The 22,434-nt window shown below is 47.7% G+C and overlaps 1 protein-coding gene across 1 annotated transcript in view; it reads left to right on the forward strand.

Annotated features, from left to right (window-relative positions):
- Window positions 1-5,473: 5,473 nt before the first annotated feature.
- The window catches only part of RNF43 (ring finger protein 43), a 61,087-nt gene continuing 44,126 nt past the window's right edge, over window positions 5,474-22,434 (forward strand). The window contains exon 1 of the mRNA XM_065647265.1: window positions 5,474-5,710. Coding sequence (XP_065503337.1) covers window positions 5,474-5,710 — 237 coding nt within the window. The remainder of the gene's footprint in view (window positions 5,711-22,434) is intronic.

Here is a 22,434-nt window from a genome sequence, read left to right on the forward strand (position 1 = left end):
TGCTATCATTTTAACTTTGTAGGATATTAGTCGATCCATTTTTTTACACCTCTTCCATTACATTTTCTACCTGTCAAGTTATAAGGCATCTAGTGGTAGAGTATTTAATATGATGTAATTAGCTGCTCGTATTTTTTAGATATGGAAAGCCTGAACTTTTTGTAAACGGGAAGCCTTTAATAACTTTCTCAAAACTTTCTTACTGGGAAACAAATAGTTTTTAGCGCTGTATTTGGAATCTTTTTATTGAACATTATTGGAAGCTACAGTACGCTCGGCGTACATGCTGTTTGGTGCTCTCGTGTCTTTGCTTGAAGTCACACTCTGGCCCTTAGCTGGGAATTGTGGATGAAACAAAAGCGCAGGAAAGTCACAAGATTCTGGGGCTGAATGGGTCAGGGGTTTCTGGAGAGCAGCTCTAGGAAAGATGAGCTAATTTTCTGAGTGATTAACCAGCAAATGCTCTTCCTTCCTAAACCAGTGCTCTGTTTCAGCAGCAAGTGGGTCCTTTCTAGTGTGTATCTGTTTCATGTGACAGCGGCTCCTCGCTTACATTCGTAGGGAATTCTTCTGTTTTAATAGTTTTCTTTTGATTCTAATGGTATCTGTAATGCTAGGTAATTTGTTGGTTTGGTACTTTATTTTAAGTAGGTCTTCAAAATACTTTTTTAAGTTTTAAAATATGATAGTATCTATATTGGTAGTAGATCTTAAGTTTTTAATAGCTAGGCAATTTTATTTATGTCAAAATACTGTTTGAAGGATAAAGGGGCCCCATTCTGTATTTGTGTTGTTAGGGAAATAACATGCGAAAGAGCACTTAAAAGATAAATTTAATTGCTTCATGCATATTCATACTGCTTTTATATTTAATGAGAGCCAGCCCTGAGCAAAATGCGCAGGGAAGGAGCAGAGAGAATTTCTCCGACCACCTCAGTGCCCTGCAGAGCTTCGTGCGGCTTCGGGCTGCGGTGAACACTGAGCAGTAGGATGGACTGAGACAAAACCTTTAATTATTCAACAGTCCAAACGAGACAAATGCAATCTGAGGATGTTTTTGGGTGGGGTGGAGCCTCACCGTACGGATTGTCCTTGGATCTTTTATTCTTTATTGTATATTACATGTGTGCAGTGCAATTCCAGTTGATGTGAGTGGTGGGAGGGCACGTGCTACGTTCGAATCCTCCACCTCCAGTGAAACGATGTGGAAAGCATTTCTAAATGAGAGTATCCAGGTAGTTAAATGGAAAAGACGTTTGATAACATTGGTGCGGCTTTGGCACCCGAGTTTGGTTCTGTGCTCCCCGGCTGACGTGGTTTGAGACCGTCGTTTAATATCCCGTGGAAACAGCAGCCGGTGTGTGTGTCCTGTGGGGTTTGTGCCGGTGACGGGGTCTGGAAGCACTGGAGATGGCGATCACAGGAATTCAGCCTTATCAAACGGGAGCTACTAGCTTTTTAATTCACAGAAAATACAAAGGGAACTGCTTAGCTTACCTTTCTTCCTCTTGTTTACCACCAAAAGATTTTCTATTTTTGGAGATTTAAGTTAGGGGAGACTTAGTGTCTGAATACTTTGTGGTTTTAAAGACAAATGATGAAATCTTAGTATTAAAATTTTTTAATATACTGATTTGACAAGGTTATGGAGCTGGATCTCCTGCAGTACAGCACTTTAAGAATATACTTGCGTGTAAACTCTATCTTTAGCCAACTCACCATGATACTGTGAGAGAGCACAGGAGAAAGGGCACTTGCTGCTTTAGGAAATAAATATAATATTGCACAAGGCCTCACAAGTCTTAGGTAACTCTAGATTGAATGTCTAGCGTTTTAGCACCTTAACGTGGATGTAGTAGATTCGTAAATAATAAGAAATAACTTCTGTAACAAGATGTTTTTAACGACATTTTTATTAATGGGAACAGAGTGGGTTTGGTTAACCTCAAGGATGTTCTTTTGTACTCCTGCTTAGGCAGCATGTTTGCAGCAATCTGCAATAAATTAAACTTTTAAACCAAAATGAGTGTTGCACTTCTGTTTACCTCTGTGTTTTAAATTACAGATGACAGTGTATCATAGCTGAAAAAATGCTTCACATTTCGATAGTTTGTGCTGACACTTCTATCAACAAATAACCATTACAACACAGACAAGTTTTTAAAAAAGTGGATGAATTCTTTCTTTGCATAATTTATTAATTTCTCAGGAGTTACTCCAGGGATTAGTTTGGCTGCATGAGGAACAAAGCCCTCATTAATCTGTCCTGAATGCACTTTTCCCTCAGCCCCAGCAGCGACAGCCTGTGACCCCCAGGCACATCATCCGTGTTTCTGCGCTAATTTCCACGTGTCCTCTCGCAGCTCCGCTCCATCCCACGCCGAGTGACATGTTTCCAGTTGCTCTGAGGCTGCAGGTCCGACCCACAGTGTTCTGTTTGGTTTGTGAACGGCTCCCTTCCCATTCTGCAGAGTGAAAAAAAGCTGTTAGAGCTCAGTCACTCCGTACCATTTTAAAGTAACATTTGGCCAAATTATTGGGTGGTCTCAAGTAAAGACGGTGCGTATGTAATCATCCACTTGATCGCATTCTGTTAAACGGGGAAGTTATTTCCCTTTCTGCTCCATTTGTCCTTGATCCTGCATATTTGCAGCTCCGTGCTGCTCTGAACGCTGCAGCAGAGGTGGCTGAAAACGGAAATTTCTTCACCTTTTTGGCCCCGGCGTCTTGAGTACTGGGCCAAGAGCTGTGTCATCCTCGTCCCTAAGAACCTCCGCGTGGAGATGTGCCCTTTGGTGATGAATGTGGAGTCTTTAGAGGCTCCCAACAGGCTGAAACTAAGGGGAAGAGTTTTATGCTGATCTGCTTCGTGCCAGCCCGGCTCTCTGAACGGCTGTGGTACCTTCAGCTGCTGAATCCCCAGGATGCAAAGTTGGTTACGTGCAGCAAGGCTGGTGACAGTCAAAGGTGCATCTGTGAACTAACAGAGATCACTCTTGGAAGCATCCTGGGAGAATATCTACAGTCCAAAAAAGTAGTTATTGACTTCACTGAAACCATTTGTGGAGGTCATTTGCAGAGGGTGTTGTGGAAGAAAGTGTAAATGGGCAAAAGGTGCTTGTGAAATCCTTCAGATTATCAACCGCCGCGCTCTGGGTACGTCCCCCAGCTCAGAAACTCCCCAACCTGCGGGATGCTGGAAGGTTTGAAGAGTGGAACAGCTGAATTCCAGACCTCTGACATCAGCCTGATCTGGAACCTCCCGCACCAGCAGCTCCCGAAGAGCTTCTGCAGCAGAACGGGCGGCGTGTGCGGTGTCGGGGGCCCTGCCCGGGCCTGCGGGGCCACACACCGGCCGGCCCCGCTCTGCCCGGGTCTCCCGGCCCCCCCCGGCCCCGCTCTGCCCGGGTCTCCCGGCCCCGCTCTGCCCGGTCTCCCCGGCCCCGCTCTGCCCGGTCTCCCCGGCCCCGCTCTGCCCGGTGTCCCGGCCGGCCCGCTCCGCCGTCCCCCAGCGCGGCCCGGCCCCGCCAGGCCCAGCAGCAGCGGCGGGCGGGAGGGGGAGCCCGCGCTGCGGGCCGGGGGCGGTGGCTCCGCCGGCTCCACCCTCACTTTGTGTCACAGGTAGAGAGCGCCGGCCGGCCCGGGAGGACACGGCAGCCGCAGCCCGCCCGCTCCGATCAGCGCTTCATTTTTAAGCTTTTATAATTTTTTTTCTGGAAAAAAGGCTTTTTTTTTTTCTTTTTTTAATTTCTCCCTCAGCAGCTGCGGGGCTGTCCGGCCGCTGGCAGCGCCTGCCCGAGCGGCTTCCCTGCCCGGTAACGCTCTGCCGGGTCGCTGCTGATGGTCCAGGTTTTCTTTTCCATCGCGCTCTCCGCGTTCAGAGCCGATAATCGCGTTTGCTGGAGCAACAGGAGAGACTTTGGTGTTTTCAAGGAGTTTTTCCGGAGTGTTTTGGGTTGTTCCGCAGGTCTCTCGGTTCCATGCGGACACCTCGCTCCCAGCCGTGCCTGCCCCCGGAGCTCAGCCCGCAGTCATTTTCTCCCTTTGATCTCGCTGGATTCTCTTTCGGGCTGTGCAGCTCCGCTCGCACCTACCTGCCTGCTGCACGTCTGCGAGAGAGTTTGCTTTGCCTTTTTTGTAATACTTTTTCATTATACTTTTTTCTCTTTTAATAAGGCCAAACCCAAACGTTATCAGACCCACGTAGTTTTCTTAAACTACTGGAAATAACTTTTCCCCAGGATTTACAGCAACATTTCCCTCCGGCCCGGCCCCTGTGGACTCCACGCTGCCTCGCAGGTTTGCAGATCTTTTTTATTTTCTTTTAAATCGCTTTTTCTCTTCGTAGCAACGTGATCAACTGTTAACTTTGCTTTTAATTGAAAATACCCTCTGTCTAAATTCTCCCAGTTATGAAGACCCCTCGATGCATTTCATGTGACCTTTGGGCAGACCATGGAACTTTGTATTTTATTTTGTGGGGCCTTTAGTTGTGATCTCCTTAATGTGCGCGTGGAAGTGGCCGCACCGGAACTCAGGCGTGCACAGAAATTGTACAAGAGAAACCAGATACGCTGTAACTTTTTGCTTGATACCCGTTTGGCTCAGTATCTAAACTTTTGAAGTGTTTCGGGGCCTTTTGCTTCCCTGGGAACCTGAAACTATGATGAGAAGCTCTGTGCCTTATTAATTATCCTGGAGAGCTGCCCCTGGAGTCAGACTCTGAACGCGGATTGCTGGGAGAAAAGTAAAGTTGATCTCCAAACTTGAATGAAGCGCTTCTGGCACGAGAAAGATGGAAGGGATCCGCTTGATTTGGAAGAGAACGATACAGAAGCAATCTTTCTTTTCACCATAAATTCAATAAATACCTCCTGCATAATTTCGGAGAAGGATACCGGTAACCGCTGGTAACATTCAAGGTGGAGAGCTTGTGGGGAATGCTGGCAAGAAGCTGAGGTGTCTCTCAGGGGTACCTGAGATGGATGATTTGGACCTGTGGATCATCCCGATGCTTGGGCAGGAGACACGAGGACGCGGCGTCCATGGGGAGATCTCCCCCGGCCTCGTCTCCGTGCGGCTGACGAGTTCCTAACGCTCCCCGCTGTTCCTGTCTCTCTGAACTGATTTCTTGCGTGCAACCTGTTTCGCTGATCTTTCCGGATTGATCTGCTGGAGGAGGGACTCGTAATCTGGGATATTTTGGGTGTTTGTTTGTTTAAAATATGCCTTTGAGCTCCCAGCGGCCTTTGAGCACGTGGCACCGAGGAAGAGACGCGGCGACGGCGAGAGCCGGCACGGTTGCCCGCTGAGCAGCGCTGGCCCCGCTCTCCTCTTCCTCCCACCTCCCCGGCGCCGGGACCGCGCGCCCGGGAACCCGACGAGCTTTGCCGAGGGCCGGAGCTCCGCCGCGGGCTGAGGACGCGTTCCCGAGCGGTATGTGTGGCCCGAGCCCGCTGCTGCAGCTGGTAGCATGAGTGCTGGCCCCCAGCTGCAGCTGGCTCTCCTCTGGCCTTGGCTGCTCATGGCGACGCTGCAGGCAGGACTGGGCCAAACGGAGCTGGCGCTGGCGGCGGCGGTCGAGTCGGAGCGGTCGGCGGCGCAGAAAGCCATCATTCGCGTGATCCCCCTCAAAGTGGAGCCCATCATACTGGAGGGGGAGTTTGCAAACGTCGCCGAGGTGACTCCGGCCGAAGGAAAACTGCTGCAGGTAAGAGCAGCGTTGTTTTACCCCCTCCACCTGCCTTGCCGCCCCCTCCCGCCCTCTCCCCCCGCTCTCTCCTGGCTGCTTCAGCTCCCAGCACAGCGCATTTGATTTTATTTCCTGGCTGCGGATGTCTAACCGAAGGAACGAGGCATTTTGTGTGTGAACTGTCCACCTGCGTGTTTTGTTCCTTTGTGCCCCTGCTCGCTGGTTTGTGCAAACGGTTGATTCTTCGTTCGGTCACGGTCTGCAGCTGCGCTTGTATTAATGCTGGATTTTGGCTGTGGTTGGTTGATCCCATGGAGATTATTGCGTATCTTAATTGATGTTATAAAGCTGAGTGTGTTGAGTCACACGTTGGGACGCTGAACATCTGTCAGAAAGCACGATTTTTGTGTGTGTGTGCGTGGAATCCGTAAGGTTTCCTGCTCGCTTCTGCTAACAGCTGGGACTCTGTTACGGCTAAAACACACATCGAGGCCTCGCCCGCCAGAATTACCAACCTCGCTACCTGTTGTCGTGTGTATTGCTTGTACCTGAAATGTGAATTTTACCCGGACTCTGCTTCCTGTGGTGTCACCACTGTGTATTTTTATAAGTGAAATTAGTGCTGGTTTCTGACCTTTCCTAAGGAGAGAACATCAGGACATCTCGCCATGAGATGCTGTGGAGAGATGGAGCTGAGCGGTTTGGTGTCCTGCACGTGCTGCTTTGAGCTCGGTTTCTCAAGACCTGGTCTGCGCTCTCTCATTTCTGCTGGTAATTTGCTTGGCAGTCGCGTGCTTTTTATTCTTGAGAACAAGAAACGACAAAACAGCCTGCGTTAATATTAAATCTTCATTTTGCATGGCTTTTTCCAGACTTGACTTTCCAAATGTGGGATGTTGTAATATTAATTACGTTTGTACTTTGGAAATTTGAATTAAAGCAATACATTTTGTACAGTCTTATAATAAAAGTAATACAGTTGAGCCAGCTTTAGAACATGGTCACCTGTCTGAAAACGAAAACGGACAATTTGTGACCTTTATAAAGCCTGTTTCTCCACACCTTTTGAACTACTCAGAACGAAAGCTCTGCTATAAAATTATATTACCAGGCTAAAAAAAAATACCTGAGACAAATGTACTCAAGGTCCTGTTCTGTTGTGAGGCAATGTCCAGGAAAGTCAATATTTATTCCTTACAAAAAACGACAGCGGTGTTGCAACTGAGTGCAAAGTATAGAGGGGTGGCCCTTTTGGAAACGGGGAGATGAAAACCTGTTGTGTGATGTGTGGACATTTTTAACCGATTGCAGTGACACAAAGTGGGATATTTGAATCTCCTGCAGTCACAGCCGCGCTAACGGGGTGTTTTGATTACTAAGCTGTGAGTAGTGTTGGATTTACAAACGGACTTTATCCTTGAAAAATCATCCTCGAACCGGAGCGGCTTGGGGAAACACCAACCTGAGTTTGCACACAGGTACCGGCCTGCGCTGGGTGTGTTTTTAGGCCTTGATTCCGCCCCTACGTGTGCGCAGGTGATCGTTCCTGTCCCGGATCCGCCGAATCCAGCGCGGAAAATCCTCTGGGTTTGGTTTTAGGCGGCAATGTTGGGGTCGGGGATGTTTGTGCCAAGCGCTGTGAAACGTTCACCAAGTGTGCCGGGGACCTGCCGCCTGTGTCTTACGGTGTCATTTCTAATTCTGCCACTACACAGTGAAACTCGGAATGTAAAGTGGCATTGAAAATTGTTTGGGTCCTGATCCTGCGGTGGGTTCCTGCCTCTGGGTAGACAAAATGGGAAACGGAGCCCTAACTGCTAAAGTATGAAATAAGTAAGAAATTACTGGGAGGAACTATTTTTAATTCACGTTTAGATGGTCGGATATAAAATACAGCTGAATTAGGCTTTATTGGGACATCTCGGTTTACATGTGGTTGTCAACATCCCAGTCTTCCAAAAACGTTAGGTCACGCGTTTAACTTTGATGTCATCGGAATTCTTCTTTAAAAGAACTTAAGCCTGGTCACATCTACCTTCATGACAGGTTCTGTGTATGCAATGGAGGTACATAACGTGGTTATCTTTACAGTTGATGAGTTAAGGAAGTCCAGTTTCTGGAGCATTTTTGGATAGGTGGCCTTGGTTCTGTCAGACCCTGTAAGGCGCAGTCAGCCCTCGTGCCCATCGCAGAACACAACCTGCAGGGCTCGGGGTGGACGTGGGCCGCCCCGGCCTGTTTCCAGGGCGATGTTCTCTTAGTGCAGCGGTGTAAGGACATTGCTTAAGGGTAGGTGGTGCAGAATTAGCCCTATATTCAAGCAAAGGTCTCTTTAACTTGTAATTATCTTCATAGCGTTCTGGTCAATACACTTTTAGAAATACATTCTTAATTTAATATAAGGAATCCAGCACGTAAATGATGGAGCGTCAACAAATGTACTTATGCCAGAAGTAGCAAGCGCCAGGACCAGAGGAAACGGCCTCAAGTTGCGCCAGGGGAGGTTGAGGTTGGATCTGGGGAACAATTTCTTCCCCCAAGGGCTGTGGGGCATTGGAACAGGCTGCCCAGGGCAGTGCTGGAGTCACCATCCCTGGAGGGGTTGGACAGACGGACATGAGGTTCTCAGGACATGGGGCAGTGCCAGGGCTGGGTTATGGTTGGACTCCATGATCTTGAAATGATTCTGTGATTCTAACATTTTCTCGGTTTCATCTCTCCCTGCCATGTTCTCTGGGCTCATCCACAGAAATGGATTTTGACCACAGTGTGTTATGTTCTTTGAAGCTAACTTCAAAAATCTCTTCTTTACCTATAATAAAATAACCCCAATGTCATATTCTACCCCTTGCCCCTGTGGCCGGTTCTCTGGGCGCTTTCTGGGTTTTGGTTTGGTGGGTGAGCGGTGGGTGTGCAGGCAGCGTTTGCCCTGCCTGCGCCCTGCCTGCGCCCTGCCTGCGCCCTGCCTGCGCCCTGCCTGCGTCCTGCCTGCGCCCTGCCTGCGCCCTGCCTGCGCCCTGCCTGCGTCCTGCCTGCGCCCTGCCTGCGCCCTGCCTGCCCCCTGCCTGCCCCCTGCCTGCGCCCTGCCTGCCCCCTGCCTGCGCCCTGCCTGCCCCCTGCCTGCGTCCTGCCTGCCCCCTGCCTGCCCCCTGCCTGCGCCCTGCCTGCCCCCTGCCTGCGCCCTGCCTGCCCCCTGCCTGCCCCCTGCCTGCGCCCTGCCTGCGCCCTGCCTGCCCCCTGCCTGCCCCCTGCCTGCCCCCTGCCTGCCCCCTGCCTGCGCCCTGCCTGCCCCCTGCCTGCCCCCTGCCTGCCCCCTGCCTGCCCCCTGCCTGCCCCTGCCTGCCCCCTGCCTGCGCCCTGCCTGCGCCCTGCCTGCGCCCTGCCCGCCCAGCAGCGCTGCCTCTGGCACTCGCACCGCGCTGGTGATGCAAAGGGAGAGGAATTTCTCAAGTAGGCAGAGCCGCTTCAGACTTTATAGGTCAAAAAACCAACACCTTGGACTTCTCACAGAAATCAGCTTCAAGCGTGTTCAGAGAGCACGTGCTCTGAGCGTTGACTGTTGCCTCACACAGGAGAAATAGCGTTGGGAACTTGCTTGCAGTTTCCAAATGGCTGGAAGTTGAGAGCGCTGGTTGCAGTGACCTGTGTGGCTCCGGGGAAAGCAGCGGCGAGCGGGAGCGCAGGGCGAGGGGGGATTGTCCCCTCTGCCCCGCTCTGTGAGACCCCCCTGCAGGGCTGGGCCAGCTCTGGGGACAGCGCAGGACACACATGGACCTGCTGGAGAGGGGCCAGAGGAGCCCCAGAAATGACCCGAGGCTGGAGCAGCTCTGCTGGGAGGACAGGCTGGGAGAGCTGGGGGGTTCAGCTGGAGAAGAGAAGCTCTGGGGAGACCTTAGTGCAGCCTTTCTGGACTTAAAAGGGGCCCATAAGAAAGATGGGGACAGACTTTTAGCAGGGCCTGTTGTGACAGGACAAGGGGTGATGGTTTTAAACTAAAGGAGGGAGATTCAGGCTGGACATGAGGAAGGAATTGTTGGCCCAGAGGGTGGTGAGAGCCTGGCCCAGGGTGCCCAGAGAGGTGGTGGCTGAACCATCCCTGGAGACATCCCAGGCCAGGCTGGACGGGGCTCTGAGCAACCTGAGCTGGTGCAGATGTCCCTGCTCATGGCAGGGGGGCACTGGGGGAGCTGGGAAGGGCCCTTCAGCCCAAACTGTTCTGTGATTCTATGGAAGAAGTCCCCAAGAAGTCAGAAAACTGCCCACCACTACAGGTGAAAGAACCAAACCTTTTAGACAAGTAGGTGAGGAAGAACATCCTTGGATTTCACTGACAACTGGCAAACCATGAGCAGCCAAGGAGTCCGCGTGCCCTCTGAACTGCAGTTCCTGTCACTGTTTGCCAGATCAACTCCCTTTAATATCATCACTAATGCAATTTTTACAGCCCCCACTTTTGCGATTTCTGCTATTCTTTTAGTGGATTTCAGGGAATAAATCTTAGTTTCCTTCTTGCCCAAACCTCAGTTTCCACGTGATACTGGAGAGAGTTGACGATGTTCGTTTGAAGATAGACAGGAAAATAAGCGAAGTCTTGGAAATAAAAGTCTTTCCAGAGCCACTGGAGAGACATGAGAGAGGGAGATATAAGATTTTTCCAAGTTGAATTACAACAGAATTCACACACAAATATAATTGTGGAAGAAAAAACTTTTAATTTGAGAAATAGCTCAGCACTTAAAGGTTTTTTGAAGTAAAGTGTAGTATATACGAACGTAAGTAATTAAAGCTGAGCATTAGTATATTTTTTTAATTTGAGTGTGTAAAACCTGAATCTTGTATAAAAGGGCAAGGATGATACCGTTAGTGTGTGTGGTGTGGCTGGGATTGTTACAGTCTCTAGTTTTGGGGCTAGTGTTTTGGAAATGCTGAAAATTTGGAAAAAGTCCCAAACAATTATATTTAAAAACGGACAGACAAACTCAAACTACTCTACTATAGAGAAGGCAAAGCAATGATCAATCACTTTACATTCCCACATGTAGAAAAACCGTATAGATACATAGAACAGTGGAACAGTCATCTTACTTAGCAGGTATATAATCAGTTTTCCCAACATGCATTATTTTATCACAACTCTCACAATACTTCTGCTTCATTTCCATATAATCTCAGCAGTTTCATAGTTACTTGACTGTAGGAGAAAGTCAACGTGCATTTACCCACCGAGCACATTGTTTTAGCTCATGACTGCAGGGAAAACCCATGAGAACTCAACAAACTCCCTAAAGGCTCTGAACCCCAAAGCAAGGATTATCCTCTTACGCCTCAAAGAAATAAATTATTAAAAAAAAAAAAAAGTCAAAGTCAATCTTCTAGTTAGGGTGGAATAAATGAAAATTAGAGGAGGATCCCGAATCATCATTTTTGGGTGTTGTGCACGATTCAAAAGCTGAAAATCAAACATGTTCAGAAAGGGATTGTAGCGCATGTTTCTAACACCAATGCTAATTAACCACTGAAATTGCTGCAGTGAGCCTGACGTGATCATCCTGGAAATGGAGAGTGTTTCCGATGTTGCAATGCAGAGTGTGATTGGAGAGTTATAATCACCTACTTAACTGCTTAGAGAGGGTTACGCTCCCAACCCATAGGAAAGTAAATATATTAGTCGTCTTCTGTACTGCTGGCTCCTGGATCAACAAAAGGATGTTGAGTGCATAATGTTGACAGAGATCAAAGAAGTGGGAAAGTCTAACGAAATGATAATGGCGACTTAAATTACCTGTGAATAAACTGGTCCGATAGCACAATAAGAGTGAGTTCAAAGAAGCAATTTCTGCCTCTTGGAACAGGTAGTACTAGAGTACACAGAAAGAGATTCTTGACTTAGTGTTAAGTAATGTGCAAGAACTGACTCAAAAGCTGGCAAGAATTGAGCCACTTGTATTGACTGCAGAATAATAAAATTCGTTGCCTAAGTACCAAAAAGTGGAACTTGGACACAAACCTTTAAAATGGGAAATTGCACTGAAGTGGAACAGTGAGAATGGCTCTTACAGCTTAAAAAATTATCTTTAGATGTGACATAGATACTGCTCAGGAAAGGAGAAGTTGTCTTGGGAACCACACAGAGCATTGAATTGAAAAGGCAGCAGTAACCCAAGACAAATACGTTGCAGTGTTCAAGAAACTACGTGGGCCAGACAGATCTTTTAAAATTTGGACACAGAGGAGTATTATAGGATAGTATAGGATACAGTATAACCTGCAGCGTAGATTAGTATAGCATTAGTGTAGGATGTAAGTGTATCTGAAAGGTGAGACACTGAAACCCAGATCAGAGTGAGGAGTCTGAGCTGGAATTACCTGCTGGGAAAAGCCGAGCGTAGCGGCTGTTTCTGAACCTCCGTCCCCGTCCTGAGCACAGGCAGGGCCTGCGCTGCAGCTCTGCGCGGTGGGTCTTCTTTCCCAGTCAGAAGATGGGTGGTGGGACGCTGCTCTCTGCTTAAAAAGGAGTTTGAAGGACTTTAAACCTAAATCTTCCACCACCTCGCATGTTTTTTGAATGCTCCCCATGCACCGTCTGGTGCTGGTCGTCATCCTGCTAGAATTATTTATGACACACGTAGGCGCAGACCTACCCTTAAATGAAGCTTTTCGGTATTAAAAAGGCCATGGCTCTGGTGGCCCAAGTGATTTCATGGCGCAGGGCTGAAGAGAAGCAGCAAAGCCAAGTGCGGCGGTCGGCAGGTTAAACCCACAGCGCTGGGGGGAGCGACCGGCACCGCGCACACCCAGTGGGGACAGAGCCGAGGAGCAAGGGGACATGGCGGAGCATCTCCCGTGTGAGGAAAGGCTGAGGAGCTGGGGCTCTGGAGCTGGAGAAGAGGAGACTGAGGGGTGACTCGTTCATGGGGATCAATATGGAAAGGGGGAGTGTCAGGAGGATGGAGCCAGGCTCTTCTGGGTGACAACCAGTGATAGGACAAGGGGCAATGGGTGCTAACTGGAACATGGGAGGTTCCACTTGAATATGAGAAGAAACTTCTTCCCGGTGAGGGTGCCAGAGCCTGGCCCAGGCTGCCCAGGGAGGTTGTGGAGTCTCCTTCTCTGCAGACATTCCAACCCGCCTGGACACCTTCCTGTGTAACCTCATCTGGGTGTTCCTGCTCCGGCGGGGGGATTGCACTGGATGAGCTTCCGAGGTCCCTTCCAACCCCGGACATTCTGGGATTCTGTGTGATTTCCCAAAGATAAACTGGGAGAGGGGTGAGATGACAGGAGGGAAACTGGCCCCAGTTGTTCCCAGTGGCTGTGGCCAGGCTGGGTTTGGGGGCTGAACGGTGCTGAACCATTAGAGAAATCACTTTTTGTTCTATGTTTCCGTAAAGCTTTACCAGGCGTTTAGTGCAGATTATGGAAGGCCATTTGGAATTGCATACAAATCCATTATTTTCAAATGAAAACTTTTGGAATTATCAAAATAATACAAATGGCACGAACTTTGTATGATCCAAGGGAGCTCTGGTGGATTAGACCTTATTTGGCACAAAAATTGGCATGCATTATTATGTATTCTATATCTCTAATTTTCAAGGCATAGAGCTCTCAAACATGCCTAAAAGCTTGCCATGGACTTTCCCCAAAAGTCTTACTTAGTCTGAAAATAAGAAAATTTGAACCTAAAAAGACAAGAGTAACAAATCAGTGCAATGGAAAATGTGCAGGGTAGTTTCATCTTCAGGTCCGGGTGTCTTCAGTATCATAAAATCGGTGTTGCAGGGATTACCGAAGGTCAAATATACGAAATTTTGGTTTACAAACAAAGCGGACTTGTCAGCCGAACCTCGGTATGGGGGGAATATATCGCACTTGAGCATTGCACATTCATATTTTAGGACACTTTTGGGTTTTCATTCTGGGTCTTGAGATTAGACACAGGCAGGAGCGCAGGGTATATATAAAATAGGCGTAAATGGCGTGGATGGTCATGGTGGTCTCTCCTGTTTGAGTTCTGCGGTTTATTTTTTTTAAATACCTGTTTATTTTCCCCCTAGTTCCCAGCTGTAAGGAACAGGAAGGTTGTGCTGCCTTTCATTTGCCCATGACACTTTGAGTCTGCGTTAAGGAATCGTAATCACATCGCGCGCTTTGGAGCTTCGGGCTCGCTGCCGGTGCAGCCCAGGCGCCCGCCGGCCGAGACGTGGTTGGGACCTTTTCTGCTTTCTTTAAGGAGCATCAGGGATTGGTTTTACCTCGAAACGAGGCGCTATAACAAATGGGTCAGTGTTCCAAAGTAGTGGAGAGAATCTTGTTTGGTGAGCACTGAGGTTGTGTGTGTTACTCCTGGAACAGATCGCCAGGTTTAAGTGGAAGATTCTCTCCCCCCTGCAGCCACCTCGTTCAAATTATCGCAGATTTTGGGTGTGTAGCCTCTTCCTCTGCAGCTTGAGACATGAATCATCTGCCTGCATCAACAGATGGATTCTCACCTCGTTGCTTCCCTAACCCGAAAGGGTGAGTTAAGGGCATTAGCGGCCCTTTGATCTCTCTTTTGCTCTTCATCTTGGTAATTCGGTCTCCAGTGATCAAATGGGTTGATCTAATACGTTTTACTGTGCTCAGTGTTGGGACAATGGCAGAAATGGAACAGATTGTCATATACAGAAATTCAGACTAGGGAGTGGAATTAAACCATAAACTCCATGAAACAGAAGTTTTTTACCAAGTTCAATTATGACGCATTAATTTTGAATGTAAGTAAAGCAGTTTGGGGATTAATTTTGCCATTGTTTGACAAAAGGTATGTGAATTCTAGTTCAAAATTGCACAACAGAACAGAATTTTGACTTCCTACACCTAAATCCCGTCAGGAACTGTTGTTCCACGGGGTCTCTGTTTGGCTGGGGAAGGGACATGCTGCAGGAACCTGGGGAGACATTGGGACTGAATTGGATCCAGGTATGGACAATAAGTAGCACTCTGGTCCTATTACAGATGGGAAGTTGTTTTCCTGAGAAAGGCCCCAAAGCCCAATAACAGAGCAGAGCAGGGGCAGGGAAGGCACCGAAAGAGGATTTAGGGAGATTCCCACATGGGAGAGCAGAAGAGCCAACCGAGGAGATCTGGGTAGTGACTGGAGAACGCTGGTTCTTTCATTAGTTGCATTTTGTGCAGGATCCTGCACAAAAATGTTGCTTTCAAATTGTCTAAATATAGGGAGCATCTTCAAGTCAAATAATGAAGAGGGCATGGCTGCAATTCCTGTCACCTTCTGATGTCAATTTGAATTAATGCTTAGCAAGATAATCTCTTTAGACCACCATCCAGTGTAGAAATACAACTTCAGAAACCCTACACTGATCATGTTTTAAAGCAGTGAGCGAGCTGACGTGTGTATCTGTTACTGCTTCAGTCTTGAATCATAGTACTTGCAAAATTATCTTAATAACTTTATTCACTAAGACAGTTTTATTCCAAAAGAAGTGGAACCTCGCAAAGATCCTGAAGGCTACGCGAGTTCCCCCTTTTCCGCTTGTCATGCTGCACCTCAGTTACTCTTTTGTTCCACAAATACCTTATTTGAATAGTGGTCCTCATTTCCAGCCATACTCTGGGTGCACATATGTCCCTGAATGTCAACGCCAGAGATTTCTGTCAAAACATTTCCCCGGGGCCACAAAAATGTCACTGTCCTCCCCGTTACTCTGTTTCCTCTGGTCTCATTCATATAAGATGCCCCAGGTCAAATAGTTTCACTCAGCTTTTTTTTTTCTACTCATCTGCTCTCTGAAGTTTCTTTTATCTTTTATCATTTTCATCTTCCTTTTTGCTCAGAACACTGTTTATTCTTGTTATTTTTCTGTACGTGGTCTTCTTGGTCACTATTGGTGCACAAAATGGTTTAGACTGTTGTCTGTTATCATAGGATGAGAAGAAATGGCCTCAAGTTGCGCCAGGGGAGGTTGAGGTTGGATCTGGGGAACAATTTCTTCCCCCAAGGGCTGTGGGGCATTGGAACAGGCTGCCCAGGGCAGTGGTGGAGTCACCATCCCTGGAGGGGTTGGACAGACGGAGATGAGGTTCTCAGGGACATGGGGCAGTGCCAGGGGTGGGTTATGGTTGGACTCCATGATCTTGAGGGTCTCTTCCAGCTGGAATGATTCTGTGATTCTGTGGTTTGCCTCCAACGCTTTGCTCTCCTCCATCCTTCTCCACGATCATCTACTCTTTCTATTGCCTCCTTCGAGTACATCTGACCTCCGTTTTGTCTCTCAAGAGGAAGATGGCTGTACCAAAAGCTGTTTTCTGCAAACTTTGTACGAAGCACAAACCTCCATGAGAGATGCAGATACCTGATTTGAGTGATGGACAAACTCCATGTACTTGTACAACATGCAGCTCCTACAAGCAGGACTTTAAAAAAGATCATTGCAATAATTTGTGTAGGTTCTTGGTTGAGAAATCGCCGTGTGCCGTTTGTGACCGTTACACCTGGTTGTGGCCTGACTTGGTGCCAGCCCGTGTGTTCGTGCTCCATCGCCGGTCGCCTCTTTTGTGGTTGCTTTCTCCATAAAACCAAGCCTGAGGAACGCCCGTGGGACAGGTCCCTGCTCAGCCTTCCCTGAGAAAACCAGCCCTGGCTTTCTCTGGCTGAGTGGGGCATCTTGGCCCCATGTGACATTGCGGAACCCTCAACTGGCCGGTGACTTCGGTGGGCTGAGGGGGATCGAGGGTCATGGGAACCTCCAACGACATCCATCGTTCTTCAGGGAGCTGCCGGCCATGGAACCAGGACAGGGAGAAGCAACACTGGCCTTGGCCTTCTCCAGTACCTCATTCAAAATCTTGCTTTTGAAAAGCTGGTCTCTAACAGTGACATCCATGTATTCTGTTCCTGCAGAGATGTTGACTGAGAGGCCAAAAAGTTCTTCATGGTTATGTTTTAATTCAGAAAGGGGAGTTACGAGAAATGTCATAAGGTTGTTGAAAAGAAACTGAGAGGCCAACTAAGAGTTGCATCCTTGCAGTTGGCATGGAGGCATTTAAAGACACTACAGGAGGAACTGAGTTCTAATGTAACTCTCAAGAAACACTTGAAAAATTATAAAAGGGTATCAAGCATACCTAAACAAAAGGGTAAGAAAGTACATGAAAGCATCCTGGAAAAGCAAAAAAACATGATAAAATGAGAAAAAAGAGGAACAAGGTAAAAACACAGTGAAAAGAGGAAACCAGAAGTAACGTGCAAATGATAAAATAACTAATAATAGGTTCTCTTCAGTCACATCAGAAGCAGAAAGTTTGCCTGACAGTCCGTAGGACCTATACAAACCTGAAATGTAAAAGATACACTTAGGGCAGCTAAACCAGTGACAGAAAAACGAATGCAATTCTTTCTGTGCTTTCATCTGTCTCAAGCTGAAATGTCTGTAGATGAGATGCTGATGTAGATAGACAAAATTAACATTATCGCTGGGATCAGATGGTATTCACCCGAGAGGTATGGAGGGTGAAATCTTCGAACCATTAATTATATATCTTGTTTAAAATCACTGGAAGGTGACTGATGTGATACGAGTTTATCTCTGGGCTCCAAGTCATCCACAAAAGCCCAGACCAGTGTGCTGTAAAATCTGTATGGAGTAAGTTGGTAGGAACTATAATGCGGGGTGTAATAAATGGATGTGAAGGAGTCAAGAGCTGTAACATTTGGGTAGGTCTAGCTGAATTTCCAAAAGGCATAAGTCCCTCAATAAAGAGGAAAAAAAAGAAAAAAGGAAAATATTTTTGCTTTGTATTTATGCTCATGTATAAATCCAAGATACATCCCCATGTTGGATACTGTGTGAAGTTCTGTTTCTCTTGCCTCTAAAAAAGGTGCAGCAGTGTTGGAAGAGGTTTGGAGAAGAGCACAGGGGTAAGAAAAACTGTAAGATGCGTTCCGTACAAGGAACAACTAACTTGCCTAATATTCTTCTGGCTGGAAAATGGACATCTAAAGGGTGACGTGAAAAAAATATAGAGAGTCATCAACAGGGATTGACTGTTAATCTCTTTCAGTATGAAAACACTGGGATGTCGCATGGTAGTACCGGGTTCAAAAGGACCGAAAAAAGTACTCTTCATAGTGCACATTTCAGCTGTGGGTTCCTTGCTGCAGGAACTGCTGAGGATGCTGAAAGTTTAGAGAAGTTCAAAAAACAACAGGAACTAATATGTGGGAGAAGATTCCATCAGTGGCTGTTAAATAACCGGTACCAGTTTTGCCTCAGTGTATAAAATGCAGCGTGTTTGGGGCTTGGAGAGCGTCCTGGGGAGAAGCCTGGCACGCTTGTCTTGTTGGTACCTCTCCTGCAGAAATTCATCGTTGGCAGCTGCCAAAGGAAAGATCGTGGGCTAGATGGATCTGTGGTCTGAATCCACACTGCTGTTCTGATATTCTTGTCTTCTACAGAACCCCTTCCCAGCACCAGCCCCTCCAGTCCACCCTGCTCTGTTTGGGCAAGTCTCCATGGAAAAACTGCCATCAGCACATCCTGTGGGTGCCTGAGGAGGAGTGTGAGCAGCGGGTCGAGGAGGTTGTTCCTCCCGCTCTGCTCTGCCCTGATGAGACCTCATCTGGAGTTCTGGGTCCAGTTCTGGGCTCCCCAGTTCAAGAAGGACAAGGAATTGCTGGAGAGAGTCCAGCAGAGGGACACAGAGATGCTGAGGGGTCTGGAGCATCTTTGTGATGAGGAGACACTGAGAGAGCTGGGGCTGTTGAGCTGCAGGAGAGCAGCTGAGAGGGATCCGATCAATGGGATCAATATCTCAGGGTGGGTGTCAGAGGATGGAGCAGACTCTGTTCAGTGGTGCCCAGCGCCAGGGTGAGGGGCAGCGGGCACAGACTGAAACACAGGAGGCTCCATGTGAACATGAGGAGAAACTTGTTTGCTGGGAGGTGCTGGACCCTGGAGCAGGCTGCCCAGAGCGGGTGTGGAGTCTCCTTCTCTGGAGACATTCAAACCCGCCTGGCCCGACCTGTGTGATCTGCTCTGGTGACCCTGCGTGAGCAGGGCTGGGCTGGGGATCCACAGAGGGCCCTGCAACCCCAACCAACCTGGGGTGCTGGGATTCACCGTGCATTACTGCCCTGGAGCTCAGCTGTTGATTCACTTAGAAGGCACCGTGCAGTTCCTTGGGATCTATTATCACAAATCTCCTCAACACGTAGCCCTCAGCTGGTGCTGTTAATCACTGTTTGATACCCTTGACACATTGGCTTTCACATCATCCTGCGTGTACCATTTTTTAACCCTACTCCCCCTCAATCTACTGGGATTTTTTTTTTTTTTTTACACTACTGGTGGGAAAGTAACCATTGTAATTTGGCCAGGTGTGCTCCCTGCCTGTGTCTGCTCTTTAATGCAATCGTACTCACCTAATGAAATATCAACCCGTATGTTGCTATAGGTTCTTATTTTGCAGAGCAACGCCTGCTCCTCAGAATGGCTGGAGGGGGCCCTGCTTGAATATTCTGACTTTTGTCCACCTTTGTATCCAGCTGTGCGCACTTAGCGCCTGAAATGCGTAATTAATGGAGGAGGAAATCCAGTGTTCCTTGAGAAACAGCACCATAACATCAACACCAGCAGCAAAGGCAGACAGTCCTGTGTGTGGTAGGGTCAAGCTGGCCACGTCTCATGAACGTAGGATGTGATGTGGCAGTTCTTGGTTGTAAACCTTCACTACTAATTCTCAGAGCTCCGTGGCTACATTTGGCCTCTTCATGATGGTCATCCCCCATAAATTTGTTGTGTCCCTTTGGAATAAAGCCCATCTTCCTGTCTGGCAGGTGTACCAAGATGACCTTAAGATTTCTCAGTATCTTGTTTAAAAAAAAACACACACAAAAACCTCTTAATTTTTCTGAGTATTCTACACTTTTCACTGCAGATTGAACAACTACTTTCCTTCTGAATTGTGCTACCCCATCTTGGACACTCCAGTTTAAGCAAAATTCAGTGTTTGTGCTACCAACTTCTAGCAGGGTGGATAAGTTATATTTATTGAGTTATTTTATTGAATTTTGCTTGCTGCACGCTCTCCATCTGTGATTAGATTAAGTGCTCAATTGCATATATTTCTCCCTAGTATCAGGATGACCTTGTTCCAGCTCTTCAGGAATAGCAAGAATTGCTCTGTGGGCAACACTGGATGTGTCTCCCGTGACTCCTGGCTCGGTTCAGCCAGTGGGGCTTTAGAAGTCTCGTCTTCCTAAAGATGTCCTGTCTTTATGGAAGACCTTGTTCAAGGGCATAGACTTTGGACTAGTAGGATACATCGTGTCTTTAAGTCAGGGAAGAACTCATGTGCTACTTAAATTTTTTAGGAATCCTAAATCTTTGGCATGGGAAGAAAGACCCCAATATTGAGTGCATTTGTTAGGGATTATTCGTATCTAACAACGTTAGCCACTGCTGAATTATATAATAGAACCTGTGGCAAAACACTGACAATTCTTTATACCTAAACCTTCAAGTGCACCTTGTAACCCCCTGCTCCTGTGCTCTGGATGGGATATAATCCAGGTCTTTACTCCTTCCACCTGTTTCTGCCATTTCTGCCCTTCCTCATCCCCCATTTTGGACACAGACTTTGGGTCTTTGGTACCTACCAGAGTGTTTGGCTGGAGCATGTGCTCTGGGTGTTGGCTTCACTTTGTAATAATCAGATCTCAATAACAGTCAGATATTCCTGTGGTTGAAATAAGAGTCTCTCTATGTATTAGAGAAAGGGGTTTTTTTTGCAGGTCTGTTGGCATATATATAATACCTCTCTCCTTGCCTAGGGAGTGCATCGTGGTCACCTGAGAACATCAGGAATTTGGTCACTAGGAAGGCCAGTTGATGTGTTAAATCAAAAATAGTTCCAAACCCTTGCCAACCACACCATTTGCATGTTAAAATTGTTCAGGTAACGCCAAAAAAGATGTTCCGATGTCCTGTCTTTTCTGTTTTAAGTCGCGGAGCTTGGGAATCCAGCGTGCCTGGTGGGAGCCCAGCGTGGGGAATGCCGAACGGTGGTAGCAAACTGCTTTAGCTGACGGATTGCAAATGGGAAATGGGGGATAAGAGCTGAGGGGACGGATTGCAGAAGCTGTGGGGTTTGCAAAATTGGCTGCTTTTCCTCAGATGCCAACAAGGACTGGCTCCATTGCCTGTAGCCCGGCTTGGCCCTTGCGTTCCTGGGAAACACATCCTTGGTTCTGTAGTCTGAAGGATCATCTGATGTCTGTCTAATCCTCCTTCTCCTGAAAGCCTTCTGCAAGACAAGGCGAGATGTGTTCGTGGCGATCCTGCAGACGGCAGGACAGGCTGAGGACATGCTGAAGCCAGAGTTATCAGCGGAGTTTGCCCATCCTGGGCCAGTTCACCCAGAAGTCTCGGCATTTGCTCCAGTCTGTCCTCTGAACCTCTAGATTTCGATGCCAGATAATGGTTGTTATTAGGAGAAGCCTGTCTCATCTCAGACCTCTTGTCCCTCCAGAGACCCATGTTTCAGTGATTGTTCACTGGGACTGATGTGCCATAATGTATAGATTACATCAGCACAGATACCTGAGCAACTATTTCTGTCCATCTGAGGGATTTACATTTTTCTTTGACCCTGTGGTCCTAAAATTCTGTACGGAGCTTTGGTGAAAAAGTGATGACCTCTGTCGCAGCACCAGCTCTTAGGCAGGGTCTCACCATCCAGACAGCATGACAACATGAGCCTGTGGCTTCTTGTTTATTATTCTAACCGTGTTCTTAAATGTGACTTTCCTGGTAGTAAGTTCTGCCAGAGGGCGAGAAAGACCCACTACTAATTGTCTGACATCCAGCGTCTTGATTCTCCCTTCCCAGATAAGGTTTCTTATATGCTTTCCTGAGGTCCTATCTCAGTTTCACTGGAGCCAGAAAATAGCCTTTCTATTCCCCCCAACCAACCCCAGACCTTTGTGGACGAAGCGGAATGTCTCCTTAGACATTTGATGTCAAGCAGACCATCTCCTTCCTGCCTGCACAGAACCAAACCTGTCCGGTGGCCTCTGTTCATTTGTATCATCAGCTGGGAGATAACGAGGTGCAGTGATACTGGTAATTGCATCACATATTGTATCAGGAGATGTTCTGATACTGCTGAAGTGTTCGTGCCTCCAGCCATCAGCAGATTCCATCGAAGGTCAAGTTGTATAATAGCCTCTCCAGAGGACGTCTCCATTCTTGGCATCTGCAGAGCTGGCATGTGGAGCTCCGGTAACCTCTGTACCATTGCGAATGCTCCCAGGAATGGTGCCAAATGAGGCAGATTGTGGTTTGCAGACGAGTCTAAAACGCTTGAGCCGCCCCTCCCCACGGACGTGTGGGGAGAGCCAGAGAGGGAATTACTGCTGGGAGTTACCTTCTGAATATGTATGTGGATTGTTATTTGAAGAATAAAAGAAGATAACGTGATAGTAATTGCCTGTTTTGAGATGTATAGTATGAATCCACATTAACTGCTCTCTCCACATCCACTGAAGTCTTGTGGTTGGGATGAGTTGCAGGCCCACAATGAAGAATCCTTCCATGCTTACCCTACGGAATATACACATATGGACAATGTGCATCCCAAAGAAGGCGGCTTAGTGATGGTAAACTTTCTTCCTTCTTTCACAGCAGTAATCTGATCCTTGTGCCATGACTTATGAAGTGAGGGGAAAAAAAGATGAAATG

Source organism: Caloenas nicobarica, chromosome 17 (assembly GCF_036013445.1).
Source record: "Caloenas nicobarica isolate bCalNic1 chromosome 17, bCalNic1.hap1, whole genome shotgun sequence".
Taxonomy (NCBI): Eukaryota; Metazoa; Chordata; class Aves; order Columbiformes; family Columbidae; genus Caloenas; species Caloenas nicobarica.